The sequence below is a fragment of the Colletotrichum chrysophilum genome, assembly GCF_026319265.1.
Source record: "Colletotrichum chrysophilum strain AFK26 chromosome Unknown scaffold_141, whole genome shotgun sequence".
Lineage (NCBI taxonomy): Eukaryota > Fungi > Ascomycota > Sordariomycetes > Glomerellales > Glomerellaceae > Colletotrichum > Colletotrichum chrysophilum.
In genome coordinates this window covers 25,853-44,338 of record NW_026517428.1, presented here as the reverse complement: position 1 = coordinate 44,338, position 18,486 = coordinate 25,853, and the positions used below count along the sequence as shown (strand labels likewise).

Genomic DNA, 18,486 nt, shown 5'->3' with positions numbered 1-18,486 from the left:
CATATGCGCTTCTAGTGAAAGCTCTAATCGATGTAAACACAATCTCTTACTTAAAAAGTCTCACAGGTGATCGAGAAATCTTTACGTGAGGAATCGTCAAGTTGCTCTGCCTATGCGAGCACAGTGCATGGATCTGGGGAATGCAGGCTAGGACCGGCGGCACCGGGGTGGCTTGGCTCCAGCGACGTGGATCATCTGGAGACTTTAAAGGAGTGTCTGGGCTTGTCCTGCCGGGGATAACACTCTGGACCCTTCATTCAATCTGCACTTTGATTCAACGTCGTCGAACCTCAACGTTTGAGCGGCCACCACTGCTCCCGTCCCCTGAACGTCTGCAACAACTCGGTTCTGCGATCTTCATTTCGGAGCCAGTTCGTCCATCGTACCCTCGTCAGCTCAGTTCTGTCAAGGAAAATGCGTCAGAGAACGCCGCATCGGAAATCGCGGTTTGGCTGCAAGGAATGCAAACAGCGCCACGTGAAATGCGACGAGAGCCGCCCGTCATGCGTCAACTGCTCTACTGCCCTCCGACGGTGTTCATATCTCGACACCGAAACGACTCTACCTTCGCCATCGGCATTTATGTATCAATGCCCGAGCCCAGCTGCATCAACAGAGTCATCGGCTGCGGCGGCTGGCTCTATCCCAATCGAGCAACCCTTGTACCGGCCACAGTACCCACCAACAGAGCCGTATGACCTTCTCCACATGGAGCTGCTCTTCCATTTTGAGCACGAGCTAGGGGCCGAGATGGAGTTTGGAGACTCGACGCGGGAAAAGTTTCAACGGATGTCCATCAAGCAAGCACTCGGCACGCCATATCTCATGGACGAACTGCTAGCCTTATCAGCCGCTCATATGAGCACCCTTCCTGGAAAGGACCAAGCATTTTACCGAGCCGAAGCAACACGACTTCAAACAAGAGCGTTGTCGCAATTTAATCTTGCCAAAGCTGAGGTATCAAACGACAACTTCCTGGCAATATTTCTCTACTCGACTTGGCTCGGCCAACATGTCTTGTTCGACACCTTCATTCACCAAGGTAATTTCGCGACAGTGTTGGATAAGTTGGTGCACTGCATGAACCTCCACCGTGGCATTCGCACCATCGTCGCTGGGTCCTGGAGCATCTTACGAGGTCATCTTGTGGCACACCTAGGCCCAGATTCACCGTTTGTGGATAGTATCATCATCGAGCCAGACGCGATGGAAAGTGGCATCGAATGCGCGGGTCTGGTGGAGCTCTTCGACAAAAGCGATCTCGGCGAGTCAACGCGTTTGGCATGTGGCGAAGCTATTGACGCACTGCAACTCATGTTCGATGTGCAAAATAAGCCTGAAATCACACCGGGCAGACGGCGGGCGACTGTGCAGGAATGGTCAATCAGAGTTCCAACGGAGTATGTCAATTTATTAGACCAGCAGCGGCCGGAAGCTCTTGTGGTACTAGCGTACTGGGCGGTCCTTCTGCATTTGTCAAGGGAGTACTGGGCATATGCAAATGCTGGCAAGGCTCTTGTCCAGTCTATCTCTGCTCATCTTGGCACGTACTGGAGTGAGTGGTTGGCTTGGCCGCAGAAGATGGTAGAGGAGCCTGGTACATGTAATCCGGTCGATCCGTCGTTGCAATAATACCTGAACCTGTTGCGATCAATTCCACTCACGCCTTGTACAGAGTGGTGATGATGATTCGTTTATTCAAAGTCGTATGCCGCACAAACTCATATACATATATACATCTCACGTACTGGAAGACTCCTCCACTCTGGTCATTTAGAGACGGTAGCAATCTTCCGATGAAGGATTTCATCTCGCACGAGCAGAGAGATGAACCTTCATCTCAGTCTTGTGCCACGTGGTAAACATCTTCTGCCTTCCAAGCCACCCAGCACTATCAGGGTGCAACTTCATGTCAAAGTTCCATACGACGCGTGCGAGAATGACGCGGATCTCAGCGTATGCCAAGCTGCATATGTGTCAGATCTTCTCATATCAAGCAAGACATATGGGGCCTAGGTCATGACTTACTTCTTGCCAATGCAGTTTCGCGGACCAAAGGAGAACGGCTGTGCGGCACTCTTCTTGTCTGACTCGAAACGTTCGTCGCCAAGCCAGCGCTCGGGGTGGAAGCCGTCGTGCTCGCGGAAGTTCACCGGAGAGCGATTGACAGATAAGTGGTGCACACCGACGGAGTAGCCACCAGCAACGAATTCGCCGCATACGGTTCTTCCACCATCAGGAACCACTCGAGGGAAGGTGCCGGGCCCCGGGGGCCCAAGGCGAAGAGCCTCCTCGATGACGGCGGTGAGATAGCTTAGCTTGGCTGTGCTTTGGATGGTGATGTCCTCCTCCTTTTCGAAGGTGTCACGAATCTCAGCAGTCAGCTTTGCCAAGGTGTCGGGGTTTTCGCAGAGGTAGTAGGTCGCGGTGGTGAGTGCTGTGGCTGTGGTCTCACTTCCAGCGACGATGAGGACCTGGGCAGCGGCGTAGATTTCTTCCATGGTCATGCCCTTCTCATCAGTTCCTTGGAGAACATAGTACACTGCACCGTTGGTCAGCAGCTTCTTCACGATGTCCGACGGCGAGGCACTTACTGAAGTCGGGGCGTTCAGTCTTTTTCTCTAACCGCTTGTTCACGCGCTCAACACCAAAGTTAAACTGGGCAACTCTCGTCTTGATGAGGCGGCGGGGAATGAGAAGCAGCAGCATCTCAGACAACGGCGAGGGGAAACGACGAGCGGCGCGGAGGTAGGTACCGGCCTGGAAGATGTCGAAAACGGCATGAAGCCACCAATGCCATTGCGCATCCCGAAGACAGTAGAAAGGTTCGCCGAAAGCCAGATCACCAATGATGTCGAATGTGGTGAAGTTGTACCATGAGTTCATATCCACCAACGACGTGTCGGGGCTGGAGACTTGGCCATGGAGCTGATGAACCAGAAGGTTGACATAGCCGGTGATGACGGACTCTTGGGCCTTCAGTGCTTTGTCGGAGAAGGCTGGGTTCTGGAGCCGACGCATACGCTTGTGACCGGCATCGTCGGCAGTGAGAATGTTCTCAACACCATTGACATTCTTGTTCCACCATTGGGCATCCTTCTCGTAGTTACCATTACCTTCCCGATTGGGAAAGCCTGATTCATGTTAGTCAATGTAAAGACCAAGCTAATGGGTGTAAAAACGCACCATAGATAGCCTGCCAGGCTTGAATGGAAGTGTACGAGAGCTCGCCCGGCGCAATTCGGACGACTTCGCCGTACTTCTCGTGCCATTCCTTGACCTTCCAGTGACTTACCCCACGGACATCGTACCAGAGATAGTAAGCGCGGGTAACTCCAGCCAGCTTCGGACCAGGATAGTGGCGAAGTGGATGTAGGAATGCGTTGTAAACGCACTTGGCGACAACTCCCAAGATCGCCTGGGATCGAGCCAGATTAGTATCAATCTGTTAGTCAAGTTTTCGTCCCTCAGACCTACCAGAAGCACAATAATTCCAAGCACCGCCATTGCAGCTAGTCAGTGAGGTTGCAAGACCCCGCCTGTGTACGATACCGCGCGGAGGCCCTTGGGCATATGAAACGAAGGGAGCAAGGCGTAGTCGACAAATCACCTGACAAGGGCAAGAATACTCTCATGCGCAGCTGTCCACGAGTATTCGGGATGTGGAAACGGCATCACGTTCCCAAAGGGGGAGGGAATCACGCCCGTAATATGACGCATCGCCGCTGTCGGGTGTGGGAGCCGCTTGGCGAGTCATACAGACAGCTCCCTATCAAGAAATCAATTCGCGGCGTCAGCGTACTGTTATCTGTCAATCAAGCAGGTGCTTAAACTTTCGGTCAAAGGATCCGCTGCCATTGTCACCCCGCACCGTGGGCTTGGGAGCGGATGGCCCCGAACTTCACGAACCTACGCCGTTACGCTTGGACGGACTGGGCAGCGATGGGACGTTCGTCGATGCTCATCTTGGCTTCTGGGGTAATCGTGGAGGGCGGCTGACTCGCCGCCGGCCAAGCAATTTAATATACTTTAGCGATTACTGCCGGGACCCGTTTCCTCCACTGATATGAATAGATATCAAAGCTTCGATCTGTGGGGGCAGCCTGTGGCTGCGGTGCCGCGCTGTCGCACGAATGTGACAATACGGAATTACTCGTCACCGTCGTCGGAGTCGTCGTCGGAGCTGGCCCGGCCGGCAGATGAGGTCTTATCCAGGCAATGCCTGCTCACTGGTCGTATGCCCTGGACGATCAACTCGTTCTCGGACGAACACTCCTAGGGTGCCCTGGTCGGGCGTAGATATCGCGAAACGTGACAGGCCTGCGCGAAACATCTACCCTGTTGTGTGCCGATTCCCTGGCGGTGTACCCTGGTTGTTCAATTCCACATGGGATGAACCAATGAACTGTAAGCCATCGAAGATGCAGCTCCCAGTGTAATGGAAGAGATATGCAAAGACGAGGAGGTAATGGAGGTAATGCGGTCGCATGTGATAAATTGAGGAGCTTGATTCTCCAGAACCAAGGCTCAGCTCTCAACAATACTCTACTTTCGTGTTCAGAAGCTTCAGCGCCCTTCGAACTATACCACAGTCTTTTTTTTCAACAGCCGCCAAAATGGGTGAAATGATCATGTCAAATGAGCCCTGGGACTTCCTGAACTCGGTTCTCCGGTTCAGGGACGACGACTCCCAGTTCTGGTGGGACAGGACAGGGCGCATGTTCTCCAAGCTCCTCAAGTACGCCGGCTACAGCGCAGCAGAACAGTATCGCGAGCTCAACTTCTACTCCCTCTTTGTGGCCCCTGAACTTGGCCCTTCTCCAGATTGCCACGGCAATGTCAGGAGATGGAGGAGTCCTGGGACGCCAGACTCCACGCCGATCGACTTCAGCTGGGAATGGGGAAGAGATAACCATGCTGTCGTGAGGTATAGCTTCGAGCCCATCGGCGCACATGCCGGTACGGAGCTAGATCCTCTCAACAGGTATGCGACAAACGACTGGATCTTCAAGCTCCAACAGCAGAAGATGGTGCCGGGTCTGGATCTGGAGTGGTACAAGCACTTCACGAACCAGATCCTGCAGCATGACAACCGCACATCCAAGACAGTTGACTGCTTCGTCGAGGAGACAACACCCAAAGCCGGCACTGTGGTCGCACTCGACATTGAGAAGACCGGCCCTGTCATGAAGATTTACATCTACCCCGGACTCAAGGCGGAGGAGCTGGGCATCAGCAACCTCGAGCTCGTAGAGCGCTCCATCCGCAGCCTTCCGCCAGATCAGTTCAACTCCCTCAATGCTGAGCCCCTCTTTGACTTCCTCCGGGAAGGCACAGAGAAGTACAACTTCGAGACGGGCATCCTCGCCATTGACTGTCTGGCGCCCAAGGATGCTCGCATCAAGGTGTACATGAGAGCCCGCCACACGACCTTTGAGTACATGATGGACTGCATCACCCTCGGCGGCCGCCTCGACATGTCAGGGGAGGCCATCGAGGATCTCAAGGACTTCTGGAAGACCTTTCTCGGAGACGCCTCGGATATGCTTCCCGACGACGCGCCCGGCAGAGCTAGCCCCGGCTTCTACTACACCCTCGGCTGCGGCAAGGCCATCTCGCCCAAGGTGTACATCTCTCCGCAGTATTTCTGCAAGAGCGACGTGGATGTGCTGTCCCGCCTCCGCAAGTTCTTCTCCACACGCCGATCGGATGAGATGATGGACAACTACGAAGCGGCCATGGTCGATATCTTGTAAGTTATCGTCACGCCATCGATCTAGATCTTTAATTCCCGTGCTGACGTCTCCACAGCGGTACCAAGACGCTGGATTCCCGGTGCGGCAGCCACTACTATGTTGGTTGCGCGTTGGCCAAGGGTCAGCTGAGAGTGGTCACTTATCTCAGCCCCCAGTCCTTCGATTGTGAGAAGGATAAGATCTGCTCACGTAAGCCGTAGACGAAGGATTCGCATGCTTGTTTGGAGTCTTGTTTTATTTTTCTTAGTTGATATCCAGATGAGTTTATAGGTGTTGTGTATTGCGAGGTCAAAGTGTCGGATACGTGAGATCTCAAACTGTACATAGCATCCATTCAAATAAAATATTGCATGCCACTTTACAATGTTCAATTAGTAACCTTGGATGTTTTCTTTGGTGTTTAGTTGGAATCTTGGCCGACGTTGAACTTGGCTTTCGGCTATGAAGCTATGTCATCATGCCTAAGAAGCTTGGCATGCACTGACCAGTGGTTGCGACAGGGCCTTGGTTGCATCTTTTGTGAGAAGCGAGCAGCATACTTTCGGCTCCTTATTGACGTTGAACTCTATTATAGCTAATGACGCATCTATGCATTTACGTCTCCAAATATTCCGATAAAATGTTCCATCAAAGCTACTCTACGTTTTATATGCTTTTGCTGACGTCTAGCTCTAGTGCAGCCTTCTCTAACAAATCGCAAGCCCTCTTCGCACCGCCCTGTGCATTCAACTCCTCCCGGATTCTAGTCGCATTGTCCTTGTAACTTGAGTCATTGAGAATCTTGTAGACCGCCTCCTTGACCTGGGTCACAGAAGGGTTGTCTGTCTTCAAGTCGATACCTGCGCCAACCCACGACACCCGTGCAGACGTGTCCTTCTTGTCCTCTGATGTACCAGCGCAGATGAGAGGAACGCCGTGGGACAGTGCTTGTGTGACGCTGCCGTAACCACCGTTGGTGATGAGTAGTCTCGTGCGCGGGAGGAGCTGGTCGTAAGGAACCCAATCCGCGATGCGGACGTTGTCTTCAATCTGCACCTTCGCTCGGATCTCGTCTCCAAGCTTCGACGGCACCACTATCAGGAAGCGCTTGTCTTCTTGCAGTGCCTGGAGTCCAGGAATGATGAGCGACGTCGGGTCCATGGCAAAGGTTCCCTGCGTGAGGAAAAGAATGTCCTGTCCCTTCGAAGGCGCGCTGAGCACATCATCCCACCACTCAGGCAAGTTGGCGTTTGAGCTTCCGATCTTTGCGACCAAGGGCCCGACATAGTGTGCTTGAGGGATGATAGGCTCGGGCCCTTCTTGAAATTCAAGCGATGGGCACGAAGCCTGGATATGCAGGAATGGGCTGTATGAGAATGCATCTGTGGGCTTCAGCGGCGGCAGGCCTAATTTCTCTCTCTCCGGATTGATGACCGGCAGAACCAGCCGCGGTTGACTCAGGAGCATGCCGAGGGCAGACTGCGCCGGATGCGCGGTGGGCTCGGGCCCGACCTCCGGGAGGTACAGAGGAACAACTCCGAGCGTCGCGTAGGATGGGATCTCTCCAAGTTCGTACACAGCTGCCATGCCCTGCGGGAGTGCATCGTTCAAGACATAGTCAGGCTTGAATGTCTTCAGTACCCTGCGGATATCAGCCACTTGGGCCGTGAGCCGCCCGCCGAACATGACCTCCGCTGTTTCTGCCATGTCCTTCGGATCTGCACCGTCAAGATTGGCATCGACCTTGATCACATTCTCCGCCGGGACGAATTTCGCTCCCGAAGCAACAACTCGGGCTTCTTGAGGAGCGATTGTCGTCCAAACAACTTCGTGCCCTCGCTCAACAAGCTCCCTCGCAACGGCCTGCATAGGCAAGACATGACCGGTAGCCGAGAAGCAGTGAAGCAAGAACTTCAGCGGCCGTCGATCCTTCGGTGCGACCGTGCCCGCGCCCTCTGGCGTTGATAGATGCATTTTCGTGATCGGATTGTCGGTGAGACTTGAGGTTGGCTTGTCTTGAGACGACGTGGCTGAATTTAGCGATTGGATGAACAGCCTGGCGCATTCACAAGCCAACGGACACTTTCGCGCTGCAGCTGAGACACTCTCTCTTGCATTTAGGAGGGATAAACGGCTTATCGATGCATTGGCATTTCCGAGCTTCTGATTCGTCGATGTGTGCTGATGTGTCAAAGCCCGCGCAACAGGGAAGGTTGAGGGGGAATTATCAAGCTATCTACCGAGATCGGGCGCGTAACCAGGATGATTCATGATAGGGTATCAATTGATTGATTTCCAGAAGCACGAGAGAAGAAACAAGTCCGCTGCGGATCTCTGATAGCGACGTAAACTCAAAATATTACCCCGGACATTTGGAACGCACTCGCATGAGTCGCAGTCGACCGGCGGCGGCAGGCGAGTCATGCGTCGTGATGGAGTCGTAGATAACACGACGTGGCAAGGGGCTGGGGCATCCATCTCCTCCCTCCACCAGGGTTGAACCGGCAGTTGAGAAGACTGCAGATGGGTCACCGCACGTGGACGGGAGGGAGGTAGGGTCACGAGTAAAAGGTCCGCAACACCGCCCTTGAACCAAGCTGCTGCAGCGGAGCGAACCCGACAAACCTTCCTGTGGTAACATACCGATCTGTTGCATACGAAAAATGTCCCGTGCTGTCGATAAACTTCCCGCGCCCGCAGAAGAGCGGCCTATGAAGGTTATTGGACTTGGTCCAAGCAGGTCAGTTTAGACGGAAACTGCATCAGATATGTTGGTGTTGGGGGCTAAAGTCGGCGCAGAACAGGCACTCTTGGGCTATGGCAGGCTCTAAAGACATTGGGCTACAAGCCTTTTCACATCTCAGAATTGCTGCCCTATGGCTTTCAGCAAATGAGGGCGCTTCAAGAGGCTATTATCGCCAATGATACGGACAAGCCTTTTGGTCGAGCTGAATTCGATAAGCTGTTTGCTGGTTACGACGTAAGTAAAATATTCATAACTTAGGTTCAGTGACGAGAAGAATCCGGATTGGCTAATTCAAACCCAGTGTATTGTTGAGAGCCCCTGCTATCTGTGCCCCAACATTGTCACGGAGTATTTGGAAGATCCCAACGTCAAGTTCATCTTGACCGAGCGAACACCAGAGTCTTGGGCCAAGTCCATTGCTGGATCTCTAGGTGCATACCATGCGAAGCTCGCACAACCGCCTCTGTCAATTGTCAGATACTTCGACAGCTTCGTCTGGGAGTTGAGGGCGCTTTTCAAGGCCATGACACATAGATGGTCTGGTGGCCTCGAGCCCAGCGATCCTGGCTTCAAGGACGCCATGGCCAAGAGCTACACTGAATAGTAAGTCACATCCTCACCCCGATTCTCCTAAGCCTAGTCCCTGACTGACATTTCCATAGCCTTACAAGCGTCAAGGCTCTTGTGCCGCCCGAGAGATTGCTTGTATTGAATCTCGAGAAGGGATTCGGTTGGGAGGAAATTTGCACCTTCCTGGGCCATGACGTCCCAGAGGAGCCGTATCCTCGCATCAACGCGATGGCTGACTTCCACGTCGCTGCGGAGATGGTCCTTGCCCCCGCCGTCAAGAAGACCATGCGCATCTTTTCATCCGCTGGAGTCGCTCTGGCTGCTGTCGCCATATGGTACTGCCAGCGCAGGAGATAGGCCACTCTCCGTTTGTGTAAGAGTCTCAAGCTCCAGGAGGACATTGATGTTTCCTGGCAACGGCTCAAAGGATGTATCTGAGGTTAATGATACCCACGGAAAGGACAAACAATCAGGTCGAGGCGTAGAGTATGAGCATAGATAATAGCGATCGCATAATTCATTCTACTCCATCAATTGATAGCCAGCTTCAAGCTTTGTCTCATATAGTCCTTTTCTGTAGCTGCACAGATGCAACTATTGAGCCCCCTGCGGGTCATAAGCAGATACCTCCGCCTCGATACGCATCCCTGGTTGCCCAAGTTTCGCGACCCCGACGCCTGTCAGGATAGGCGCGTGATCAGGTGCCCATTTCTTCATGTTCTCTACCATCCGACCCATGCCCTCTGAGGTCCACGCTTCATCGAGAGCGTAGAGACGGATTCGGAAAACCTGTGACCAACCCTTTCCCCCAGCATCCTTCAAGGTCAAGTCTACATTGGAGAATGCTTGGTCGATTTCATCCAAAAGATCAGAGTGAACCTTCCCTGTTGCCGGGTCCCAGCCGCCTAGATGGGGTTAGGTAAGCATGGGCACGGAGGAAGCCTTCATACTCTCGAATAAAATTGGAGGAACTGCGCACCTTGGCCTGATATCTCGATGTTGTCTCCGACTCGAACAGCTTGACTGTAGTGCATCTCCTCAAGAAGGGTCTTGCCATAGTCGCTGTAAGAGAAGTACTTGAGTCCAGACATTGTGTTTGTAGTATGGTATGGTTGAGATAAAGAGCTCGAAAATGAAGTTCCTGCGTATTAGAGACTTGTTTGCCTTACATCAGACTGAAGCATTTGAGTTGACATGGATTATTGGAAAGTTGAATGGGTAGTATTTATCATCGGTGAATTATGACCATCATCAATACACATCAATACACTGCAATCACCGACGCAGCTTGGCGTTCTTGGCCAATATCTTCTTGCGGTGGGATTCAAGCCCGTCTTAGTAACTCTTCACTGATCAGAACTGGACAAGAATACGATGGTTTAGAGTATACCCTGTAACCCTCGAAGGATTCAACCAAGCGATGGCTGAGCGAGTCACGAAAAGTATTGCCAAGGCGGCTCAGCACTCCCACTTACTAATACAGTCGGGACAATGTTCGCCGGTCTCACTTGGGGCCAGCAATTGAGTAGAGGAACCGGCGCAACGGCGCTAATACAATCCCGACGATTATGTCAGAAGGCACTTACGATCAGACCATTGGATCGGCGCCAAGGGGCGAAGGATGCGACTGCCAAGTCAAGCAAGCCAGATTTCCCCAGGCATGCCAGGCTGAGCTTCCGCGCCTTGGGCGGGAGCGCGACGGGAAAATTCCGTCTTCGGTTGGATTCGACTTTAGCGCAATCTCAATGTGGCTGGTGAGGCTCGCCGCATTCCTGACTCCCGCCGCCGTCCTCTGATCGATCGGCTCAGAGCTTTGTCTCAGTCACAAAAGTCAATGATTTCATCACCTCGGGCCGAGCACCCCGCGCCCAAGCCTTGCACTGCTGGAATGCTTGATTATATCACTGCTCTGTCACCATGTACATTATGGCGCCCTCTTATTCACGTTCCCGGAAGAGTCCCGGAGCAGGCCCGAGAGGGCCCCACCCGTCGGCCCGGAGTGTTTCCAATAGCCCAGGTGCCGGCGGCGTTAAGCTCGGGCCCGCCTCAGGAAGATCGTCCCTGCGGCGGCTATGACCGGCACGGCGCCGTACTTCAAGAACGCCAATAAACCTTGCTTGAGCTGTTGATCCTTGAACTCCCTCGTCCACTTTTCAAACTCAACCGAGTCGTTGAGATGAGGAAACGGCTTGTCGGGCACATCCTTGCCCAAGAACGTGCACAAAGGTCCCCAGCCAGACCCCAGCTTGTATTCTAGCAGCCGCTCTTTAGTAACAACTCTCCGAATCTTCTCGGCGTGTTCCAAGTTTGTCTTCTTGAGATTATCGCGCCAGCTGCTAATGTCGTGGGCGTCGAAAATCTTGTACAGCACCTTCTGCGTCATGATCGTTGGCTGTGGATTCTTGAAACGCTCGAAAATGTTGATGACCACCCAAGCCTGCCAGTCAGAGAATGGTGCGACGACACATTCATTGAAGGACTTGTACCAGCTATCGATGTCCCGGTCCACAAGGACCACTTTCGCCTAGACGCAGTGATTAGAATCATGCTTTACCCGGGGACACTTTTACGAGCTCGCTCACGTCTGGGTAGGCCTCAAGCAAGTCATCCGTGAATCCAAGTACGGGACAGTCCGACAGAACGGCCCATCCCTTGAGGATCTCGTCAAATTCCTTTCGTCCAAAAGGTGTTCCCTTCCCTTCATACTTGGCAAGATATGCTTCTGTCCAGGCCTTTTGGTCGTCAGGTCGTAACATGTATTCGAAGCCATGGTACGTCGGTAGTCCAAGTTCTTCGTAAGCAGCCTTCATAGATGTGCTGCCAGTTCTTGGCATGCTTAGGTGGAGAACTTGCACGCCAGATTCATAAGTCATTGTGGCGGTTGAAAGTGACTTGACCATGAAATGGGCCGGAAGTGGTCATCATGGCAGGCAGATTAGCCAGCTTAAGTAAAGCAGCATCGTTCCACAAGAAGTGGAACTAATGCGCCTGACAGACTCATCGCAGTTGTGTGGTTTCTTTCCCGCCCATAGTGGCTCTCCAATTTTAAGGGGTCTTTTGTGTTACAGATACGCGCCCGGTATGCAGCATTGTGTTGGCACCTCATGTTAGGATTATGCGCTCCGCTGACCGGTCTGACAGCGGTCCATTTTGTTGGTCGAGAGCCACGTTGCCACTTCAGAATGCGACTTCCCGCATGAAGGGGACATTAAAAAGGCTACTAATCCACCAATGACAAAGTCTTCCTAATGGATTGCAACATGCACCTGAAGAATGACAACATCCGATGCAGCCAAGACCGTCGGCATCGCCCATCCTTAGGTCTCGCAACAGCTGGGTACGCAGAACATTATGGCTATCAAGTGAGTCATTTACTGTGCGTCAAACAAATACCCATCAAATTTGATAATATTCATGGATGCACCGACCTTCGTATATGTTGTACATCACCTGCTCCCAATATTAAGATAAAAAAGTATGAGATTCGATAATGTGACACGTAAGGTATCTCAGATACATGTAGTTTCACGAGACAACGCAGGTTGTACCGAGAGCCCGCTCAGTTGGCACCAAACGGTCAATTCTCTAAGCTTTCCAACTCCACTTTTCTAATAATTGAAGCTGAAAGAAAAGTTCCAGAGTGATAATAATTCCTGATGGTATGGTATAACCTCAGGGTTTGTCTATGCTCTTTGTCTGTACTAGGTACCTGTGCGATCTCTTGATTCCATCTTTGAAATAGGCGCGATCATTTTGAGTATGCACCTGGCTGCATAAAAGTGTCTAGGCCATGTATGGTTCACTATCTTTTCTTTCTGAGGGTTGATTATGGCCCCCAAGGTTGCCTATTTTGCCTGCATATGCCCGGGCCTGTTGCGCCGAACCTTAGTGCGGTGACTAAGTACCGCTAGGGGCATCCATGGATCTGGTTTTCTCCGTTTACCAACAGAAGAGCATCAAAAGACCGTCATCGCCCACCAACGATACACATAAATCTCGCAAATCAACACAGAATAAAAAAAATAAAAAGAAATTCAGTATGGGTAATTATCTTTCAGTTCTCAAATCCAAGAGTCCGCCGCTAAAGGTCGTGACGCCACCGCCAGATCAACCCGACCTCACGCCCGTTCCCCAGTCATGGCATGAGTTCGACGAAGAAGCCTCAGAATGGAAACCAGTGGAAAATGTCACTAATGATAGCCTGCGAGACGAACCGACTCGGAACTTTGACCCCGATTTGAAGTTGACGATAGCCACATGGAACGTCGACGCATTTGCCGAGCGTTCCGCCAAACGGCTGTCTTACCTCTTGTCCAGGATCCTCGACCACGCGCCGGTTCCGGACGTCATCTTCCTCCAAGAGGTGAATAAGGGCATGGTGCCTCTAATTCTGATGAATCAGCAGATTTGCGACGGGTGGTCTTCCAGCGAGAAAGACACCGCCAACTGGGGCGGCCATCTATTCGCGACCATGACGCTCATGTCAAAGGCGCGTTTCGGACACCTGGGGAGAGCTCAGTACTGGGCTCTTGGGCAAGTTTCGCGCATCAAGTACCGGTCGTATTACGGCAGAGACGCACTTTGCAGTGAGATATTCCTGCCGTCTAATCCCTCATCAATCCTCCGGCGGCCTACATTCAAGCGCATCGAGCTCATCAACGTACATCTGGACTCGCTTGCCAGGATTCCGTCTCTGCGGCCCCATCAGCTTTGGCTTGCGTCAAAGATACTACGTGAGGCGGGCCACGGCCTGGTCGCGGGAGACTTCAACCCGGTTCTTCCTGAGGATGAAACGCTCATCGAAGGGAACAATCTTGTCGACGCTTGGAAGGCTGTCCATGGCGAAGAGCCTGGGTACACTTGGGGAGTTGACGGGACCGCGCCGTTCCCGCCCAATCGAATGGACAGGGTTGCGATGGTGGGACTGACGCCTGTGTACATGGAGGTGATGCATCCAGGTACCATCGTCGTTCAAAGTCCTGAGGTCTCCGAGGAAAACGTCCCTTGGAGTGACCACTCAGGCCTGAAATGCACATTCACGATCAATCCATAATGGAGACTCGACGAACCTCTAGGCACAGGGAGTTCGGACTCCGAGTTCAACAGTTTAAAACTGTTGTTTGGGTTTTATGGACCAGTTGGGATTATTTTTACCACAGCAAGATAGTGTTGTGAATGGGAAACCGTTTGAATATATTATCAACCTAATGATTCAATTTTAAACTTACATTAAAAAATTATGAAATTCTCAATTCCTGTATGACCAAATTTATTACGTGCATGTTCGTGGTCTTGATGTAAGCAAATAGGGCCCCATCAGATCGATGGCTGCCTGCACTAGGCAGCGAAGTGCCGAAAGCCCTTGTCTGTGATTGGTTTGGTCGGACTTCATCAGCCTCTGCTCAATCTCATGTCATCTTCTTTCTTTTAGAAAATCGGCCATCTTTGATGTTTTCTCTCTTCATTCCAACGACCTGCTTAAACAGAACTAGTACACCGGGCACGTAGCCTTTAAAGATGGAACATCTTCCTCTACCACGCGACCCTATCAATGAGCACCCGGTCATTAAGCTCGCGACGGCTCAGTTCCACAACCCCGGGCCATTCCTCGACTACCCAGACCGGCATGGCGCTCTTCTCAGCGGTCAATATCCACACGTACCCACCCAAGCCGATGCGCTCCAGGGCCGTTTCTCAGCCGGAGTCTCAAGCTACAACGTCCTCGATTACTACCAAGGATGGCTGTTCTTTGCGCTCATCAAAGACTTACTCGGTGATGACGGCGACTATGATGCACGGAAGAAAATCATGTCTTTCACTTTCGACGATGACGGACAGCTGAGCAGCGCTGCGCTTTCGACCAAGTCGTTGCACAAGGACTTGACGGCATGGAGGGAAACCGGACGTCTATCGAGCATTCGGCGTGGCGACGAATATCACAAACATCTCGACGAATGCCTCGAGACCGCGTTCGAGGCTCTTGACAACATCGATTCCAGATTCCCCGGCTTTCTTCGGGTCTTCAGAGATGAAATGATCTGTCTGGCGAGTGTGGCTGAGACACTGGACGTGGCGGTCCAGACAGCTCTAGAGCATGGGCCAGTGGCGGGTAAGACTCTGGTGACAATCTGCCCTGCTCTGACAGGATGACTGGGCTCCGTCTCGTTCCAGATGAACAATTAGCTAATGAGACTGCCGCTTAGAGATGAATCATGACGAACAGTACTTCCCAGCCCGACCCAAATATGGGTGGTTCGCAACCATTGCACCCCTCCTGGATCCGTTGAGCCCCGAGACTAAGAGGGCCATGGTCAACGCGGGCTGGTGTCCCGGCAACATTGGCAAGATTCGGGACACCTTCACGAGCATTGAGGCGTTCTACTATCTGCAAAATTTCAAAGCCGACTCCACGGTGGCTAATTTACACAAGGACTGCCGAGAGTATGGGTGCAATGTTAGAATCCCCGCGGTGCCCAAACACGAGAGTCCTGGGTGCGAATGCCCAGGCATGATGACATTTGACGAGGAGCACCTCATCGAGATCTATCAAAAAGGGGACATTCCCTGCTTCGCCATCGGCAGGCTCGAGGACGGCGGTCTCGGGGTGGCATTGACCTCAATCAGCATCGACGAGGAGTCTCAAAAGGACCCCGAAAACCACTATGTCGCACTCTCCCACGTGTGGTCTGAAGGGATGGGGAATGTGCAAGCAAATGCACTGCCGTTCTGTCAACTCGCATATATGATGCACTGGTCGATGATGGCCTATCAGGTGGTCGAAGATAAGCTACGGGAGGAGGAGACGACGGGAACGGGGATCAACGTGCAGACGAAACCGAAAGTCCGGCAGATAAACCTGTGGATCGACACAATGTGCTGCCCCGCGACTCCGGGGTACGGTAAGAATTTGTGCCTGTCAAGGATGCGAGAGATTTATGCAAACGCCTATGCCGTGCTCGTCAAGAGCGCGGTCCTTCAGGCAACGAGTGTTAGGGACATCTTCGAAGACACCTCCAGGGGTCTTATCGATGTTGCCACGCACATTTATACGTCGCCGTGGATGCGTCGCATGTGGACGCTTCAGGAAGGCGTTCTCGCCGGCGCGTCGCGAGCCAGAGGCTCTGGCGACAGGCTCTGCTTCGCGTTCCGCGACAGCCTCCTCTCCCTTGAATCAGTCGTCAACCTGCTGAAGCAGGCCCCAAAGCACGAAGCGACCCTGGCCTTCCGCTTCATCGCAGAGTTCCGCGACCTCAGCGTCAGCATGTGGCAACTCCCCGACGAGACCGACACCCCTGGGCGCAAAGTGCACCCGTTGAACTTCTTCCTGCAAATGCTGGTCAACGCGCTCAAGCACCGCAGCTTGACGGTTGCGTCCGATGAGGTGATATGCCTAGCTACGCTGCTGGATCTGCGCATCAAGACGGCGCGCGGGGAGGTTGAGCCTCTTATCGGCGACGGGGAGACGCCCGAGGACGGGATGTGTCAATTGTGGCGCAGGGTCGAGACGCTGCAGGGCGCCGCTGGGCTGCCGGGCGACATCATCTTCTCGTGCGTCCCGCGTGTTCAGGTGCCCGGTTTCCGCTGGGCGCCCCGGACGTTGGTGCAGTATGCCAAATACGGGAACATGTTTGTCTCGCCTTCGAGCCCCTACCCGGCCAGGATCGAAGATGAGGGCCTGAGAGTGAGGTTTCCCGGCGCGAAGCTCAACTGCTTTGTTGGCCTAGATATGGTGGGAAGGCTGCTCCCCACTGAACCGGGATCGACTGATGAGAACGGTGATGGGCACGGTAGAGATGTAGAAGCAGGAGGCGAAACGGTCGTCCCACGCGTTCTGATGATCAAGGTCCCGACGGACGGTGATCAGTGGTATGCAGTTCATGTCTACGAGCAGCCAAAAGACGGAAAAGAGGATGGGAGTTATCCACGATCATCGGAGGAAGATGAGGAATCAAGGCCAAAGGCAATCGCAGATCGGCACGATGATCTGGTGCAGCTGATCAGGAACGGCTCCGTCGCCCTGGTTTTCCGGCCCGGTGAGGTGATCACTGGGCCCGGCCTACTGGTGTCCATGCCGACTTCGCCGTCTTCGGCAGAGCTAGGGGCCGGGTTAGCGATGCTAAGTCTGAACCCAGAGCCGCTTCGGGTGCACAGCGAGTTTCCCGTGCAGATCAGACCCCTTGCCGGACCGTCCTGCGTCATTGCCGACGCGACGGTACGGTGCGTCGAGGGGCTGCAGGAAGCAGTTGTGGCTGAGGCGGGACAGCGCGGGGAGGATGTTGCCGTTAGCGATGTTTGGGATGATCAGGAGATTGTGACCCGACTGCTTCGCGAAACGGCCGAAGGCTTGATGGGATCATCAGAGGATTTAAAGAAGGCGCTCTATTTTGAGGTGCTGGCTAGGAGAGCCTCTTCGACAGACGAGACTGCGCTTAACATCTTCTTGAAATATGCCCGTCATATGGCATATTTTGGTGGAGGCATGAAGGGAGAGGCATATTCTGAGGATCAAGAATGGTGGGTGGACTGAGCTTAGAGGTGAAACAAGTAGCTCGAAGACACAAGCGCCCGCTTACACGTTTTAGACTAGCTCAGTGTTCAAATCGAAAGAGGGTAAATTAGCAGTAAAACACTGTAAGACCATGTCATGCTGCATTTGGAAGGTGCAAAGACCAGGTTTGCTGGCAGCGAAATTGCGCAAAGAACACGGTTGATAGGGTGACTGGAAATGGGAGCCTGATAACTAGTCTGTAGCAGACAGCATCTATGAGCTTTCAAAAAGGGTGATGCTACAGTAACCGGCCGGGCTGATGTCGATGACGAGAGTTGGGGAGCGAGGTTAACCTGAGAAAGCAGAGATGAAGAAGCGTGGAAAGCGCCATTCGAAAACCAGGTGTCGATGATTCTGCCTAACGCACGCCATATCAAACGTCTTTTGGGTTGTTGTTTGTGGCGCTGGGGAGGCTGAAGCTGTCGTGAATCTGGCCGTAGGGACCGCGTTTGAGGGGCGACGATGTTCAAGATGTGGCGATCAAGCAGACACGTTCGCGCGAAATCGATGACTGGAAAGGCTTGAAGTGGCTGTGAGACATTCGATAGCCGAGAACAGGGGCGTCAAAAACCCCACCAAACAAATGACGTTTATTTCATGAAAGCAGATCCAACCATGTAAGACATCAGACTAGGGCAGATGGCTTGGCGGCCCGGTGAGATTGGATCGCATACCACTTACTGAATGCGTGACACCCCCGAGCTCAAGAGTGCTGCCATCAACATGAGTTTCCACCGCCGAGCCTTACGAATCCGGCCTCGAGGGGGGGATTCTGTGCGGTTTTGTTCGGCCCGAGGCCACCTGCGAGCCGAGTTCGTGAATTCAAGCGTCAAATGCATCATTGAACTCGGGAGCCAACCTAATCTCATAGGCCCACAACCACCCGA

General features: G+C 53.0%; 8 protein-coding genes across 8 annotated transcripts; 4 read left to right on the top strand and 4 right to left on the bottom strand.

The window, feature by feature from the left end:
* Window positions 1-1,806: 1,806 nt before the first annotated feature.
* On the bottom strand, window positions 1,807-3,507 carry COL26b_011464 (uncharacterized protein; the record flags this gene model as incomplete). Its single annotated transcript, XM_053184131.1, has 5 exons — window positions 1,807-1,966; window positions 2,029-2,542; window positions 2,595-3,134; window positions 3,187-3,418; window positions 3,478-3,507. The coding sequence occupies 5 exons, from the start codon at window positions 3,505-3,507 to the stop codon at window positions 1,807-1,809; spliced, it is 1,476 nt and encodes a 491-aa protein (XP_053031907.1).
* Window positions 3,508-4,616: 1,109 nt separating this feature from the next.
* Window positions 4,617-5,956, top strand: COL26b_011463 (uncharacterized protein; the record flags this gene model as incomplete). The annotated part of the gene is made up of 2 exons (XM_053184130.1): window positions 4,617-5,752; window positions 5,812-5,956. 2 exons carry the CDS (start codon window positions 4,617-4,619, stop codon window positions 5,954-5,956), a joined length of 1,281 nt encoding a protein of 426 aa, XP_053031906.1.
* Window positions 5,957-6,401: 445 nt separating this feature from the next.
* Window positions 6,402-7,709, bottom strand: COL26b_011462 (uncharacterized protein; the record flags this gene model as incomplete). The annotated part of the gene is made up of 1 exon (XM_053184129.1): window positions 6,402-7,709. One exon carries the CDS (start codon window positions 7,707-7,709, stop codon window positions 6,402-6,404), a length of 1,308 nt encoding a protein of 435 aa, XP_053031905.1.
* A 689-nt stretch (window positions 7,710-8,398) lies between these two features.
* Window positions 8,399-9,408, top strand: COL26b_011461 (uncharacterized protein; the record flags this gene model as incomplete). The annotated part of the gene is made up of 4 exons (XM_053184128.1): window positions 8,399-8,475; window positions 8,535-8,715; window positions 8,783-9,084; window positions 9,144-9,408. 4 exons carry the CDS (start codon window positions 8,399-8,401, stop codon window positions 9,406-9,408), a joined length of 825 nt encoding a protein of 274 aa, XP_053031904.1.
* Window positions 9,409-9,645: 237 nt separating this feature from the next.
* Window positions 9,646-10,142, bottom strand: COL26b_011460 (uncharacterized protein; the record flags this gene model as incomplete). Its single annotated transcript, XM_053184127.1, has 2 exons — window positions 9,646-9,956; window positions 10,031-10,142. 2 exons carry the CDS (start codon window positions 10,140-10,142, stop codon window positions 9,646-9,648), a joined length of 423 nt encoding a protein of 140 aa, XP_053031903.1.
* A 938-nt stretch (window positions 10,143-11,080) lies between these two features.
* COL26b_011459 (uncharacterized protein) lies at window positions 11,081-11,924 on the bottom strand (the record flags this gene model as incomplete). Its single annotated transcript, XM_053184126.1, has 2 exons — window positions 11,081-11,575; window positions 11,634-11,924. The coding sequence occupies 2 exons, from the start codon at window positions 11,922-11,924 to the stop codon at window positions 11,081-11,083; spliced, it is 786 nt and encodes a 261-aa protein (XP_053031902.1).
* A 1,166-nt stretch (window positions 11,925-13,090) lies between these two features.
* On the top strand, window positions 13,091-14,104 carry COL26b_011458 (uncharacterized protein; the record flags this gene model as incomplete). Its single annotated transcript, XM_053184125.1, has 1 exon — window positions 13,091-14,104. The coding sequence occupies one exon, from the start codon at window positions 13,091-13,093 to the stop codon at window positions 14,102-14,104; it is 1,014 nt and encodes a 337-aa protein (XP_053031901.1).
* A 464-nt stretch (window positions 14,105-14,568) lies between these two features.
* COL26b_011457 (uncharacterized protein) lies at window positions 14,569-17,578 on the top strand (the record flags this gene model as incomplete). The annotated part of the gene is made up of 2 exons (XM_053184124.1): window positions 14,569-15,160; window positions 15,255-17,578. The coding sequence occupies 2 exons, from the start codon at window positions 14,569-14,571 to the stop codon at window positions 17,576-17,578; spliced, it is 2,916 nt and encodes a 971-aa protein (XP_053031900.1).
* Window positions 17,579-18,486: the final 908 nt, after the last annotated feature.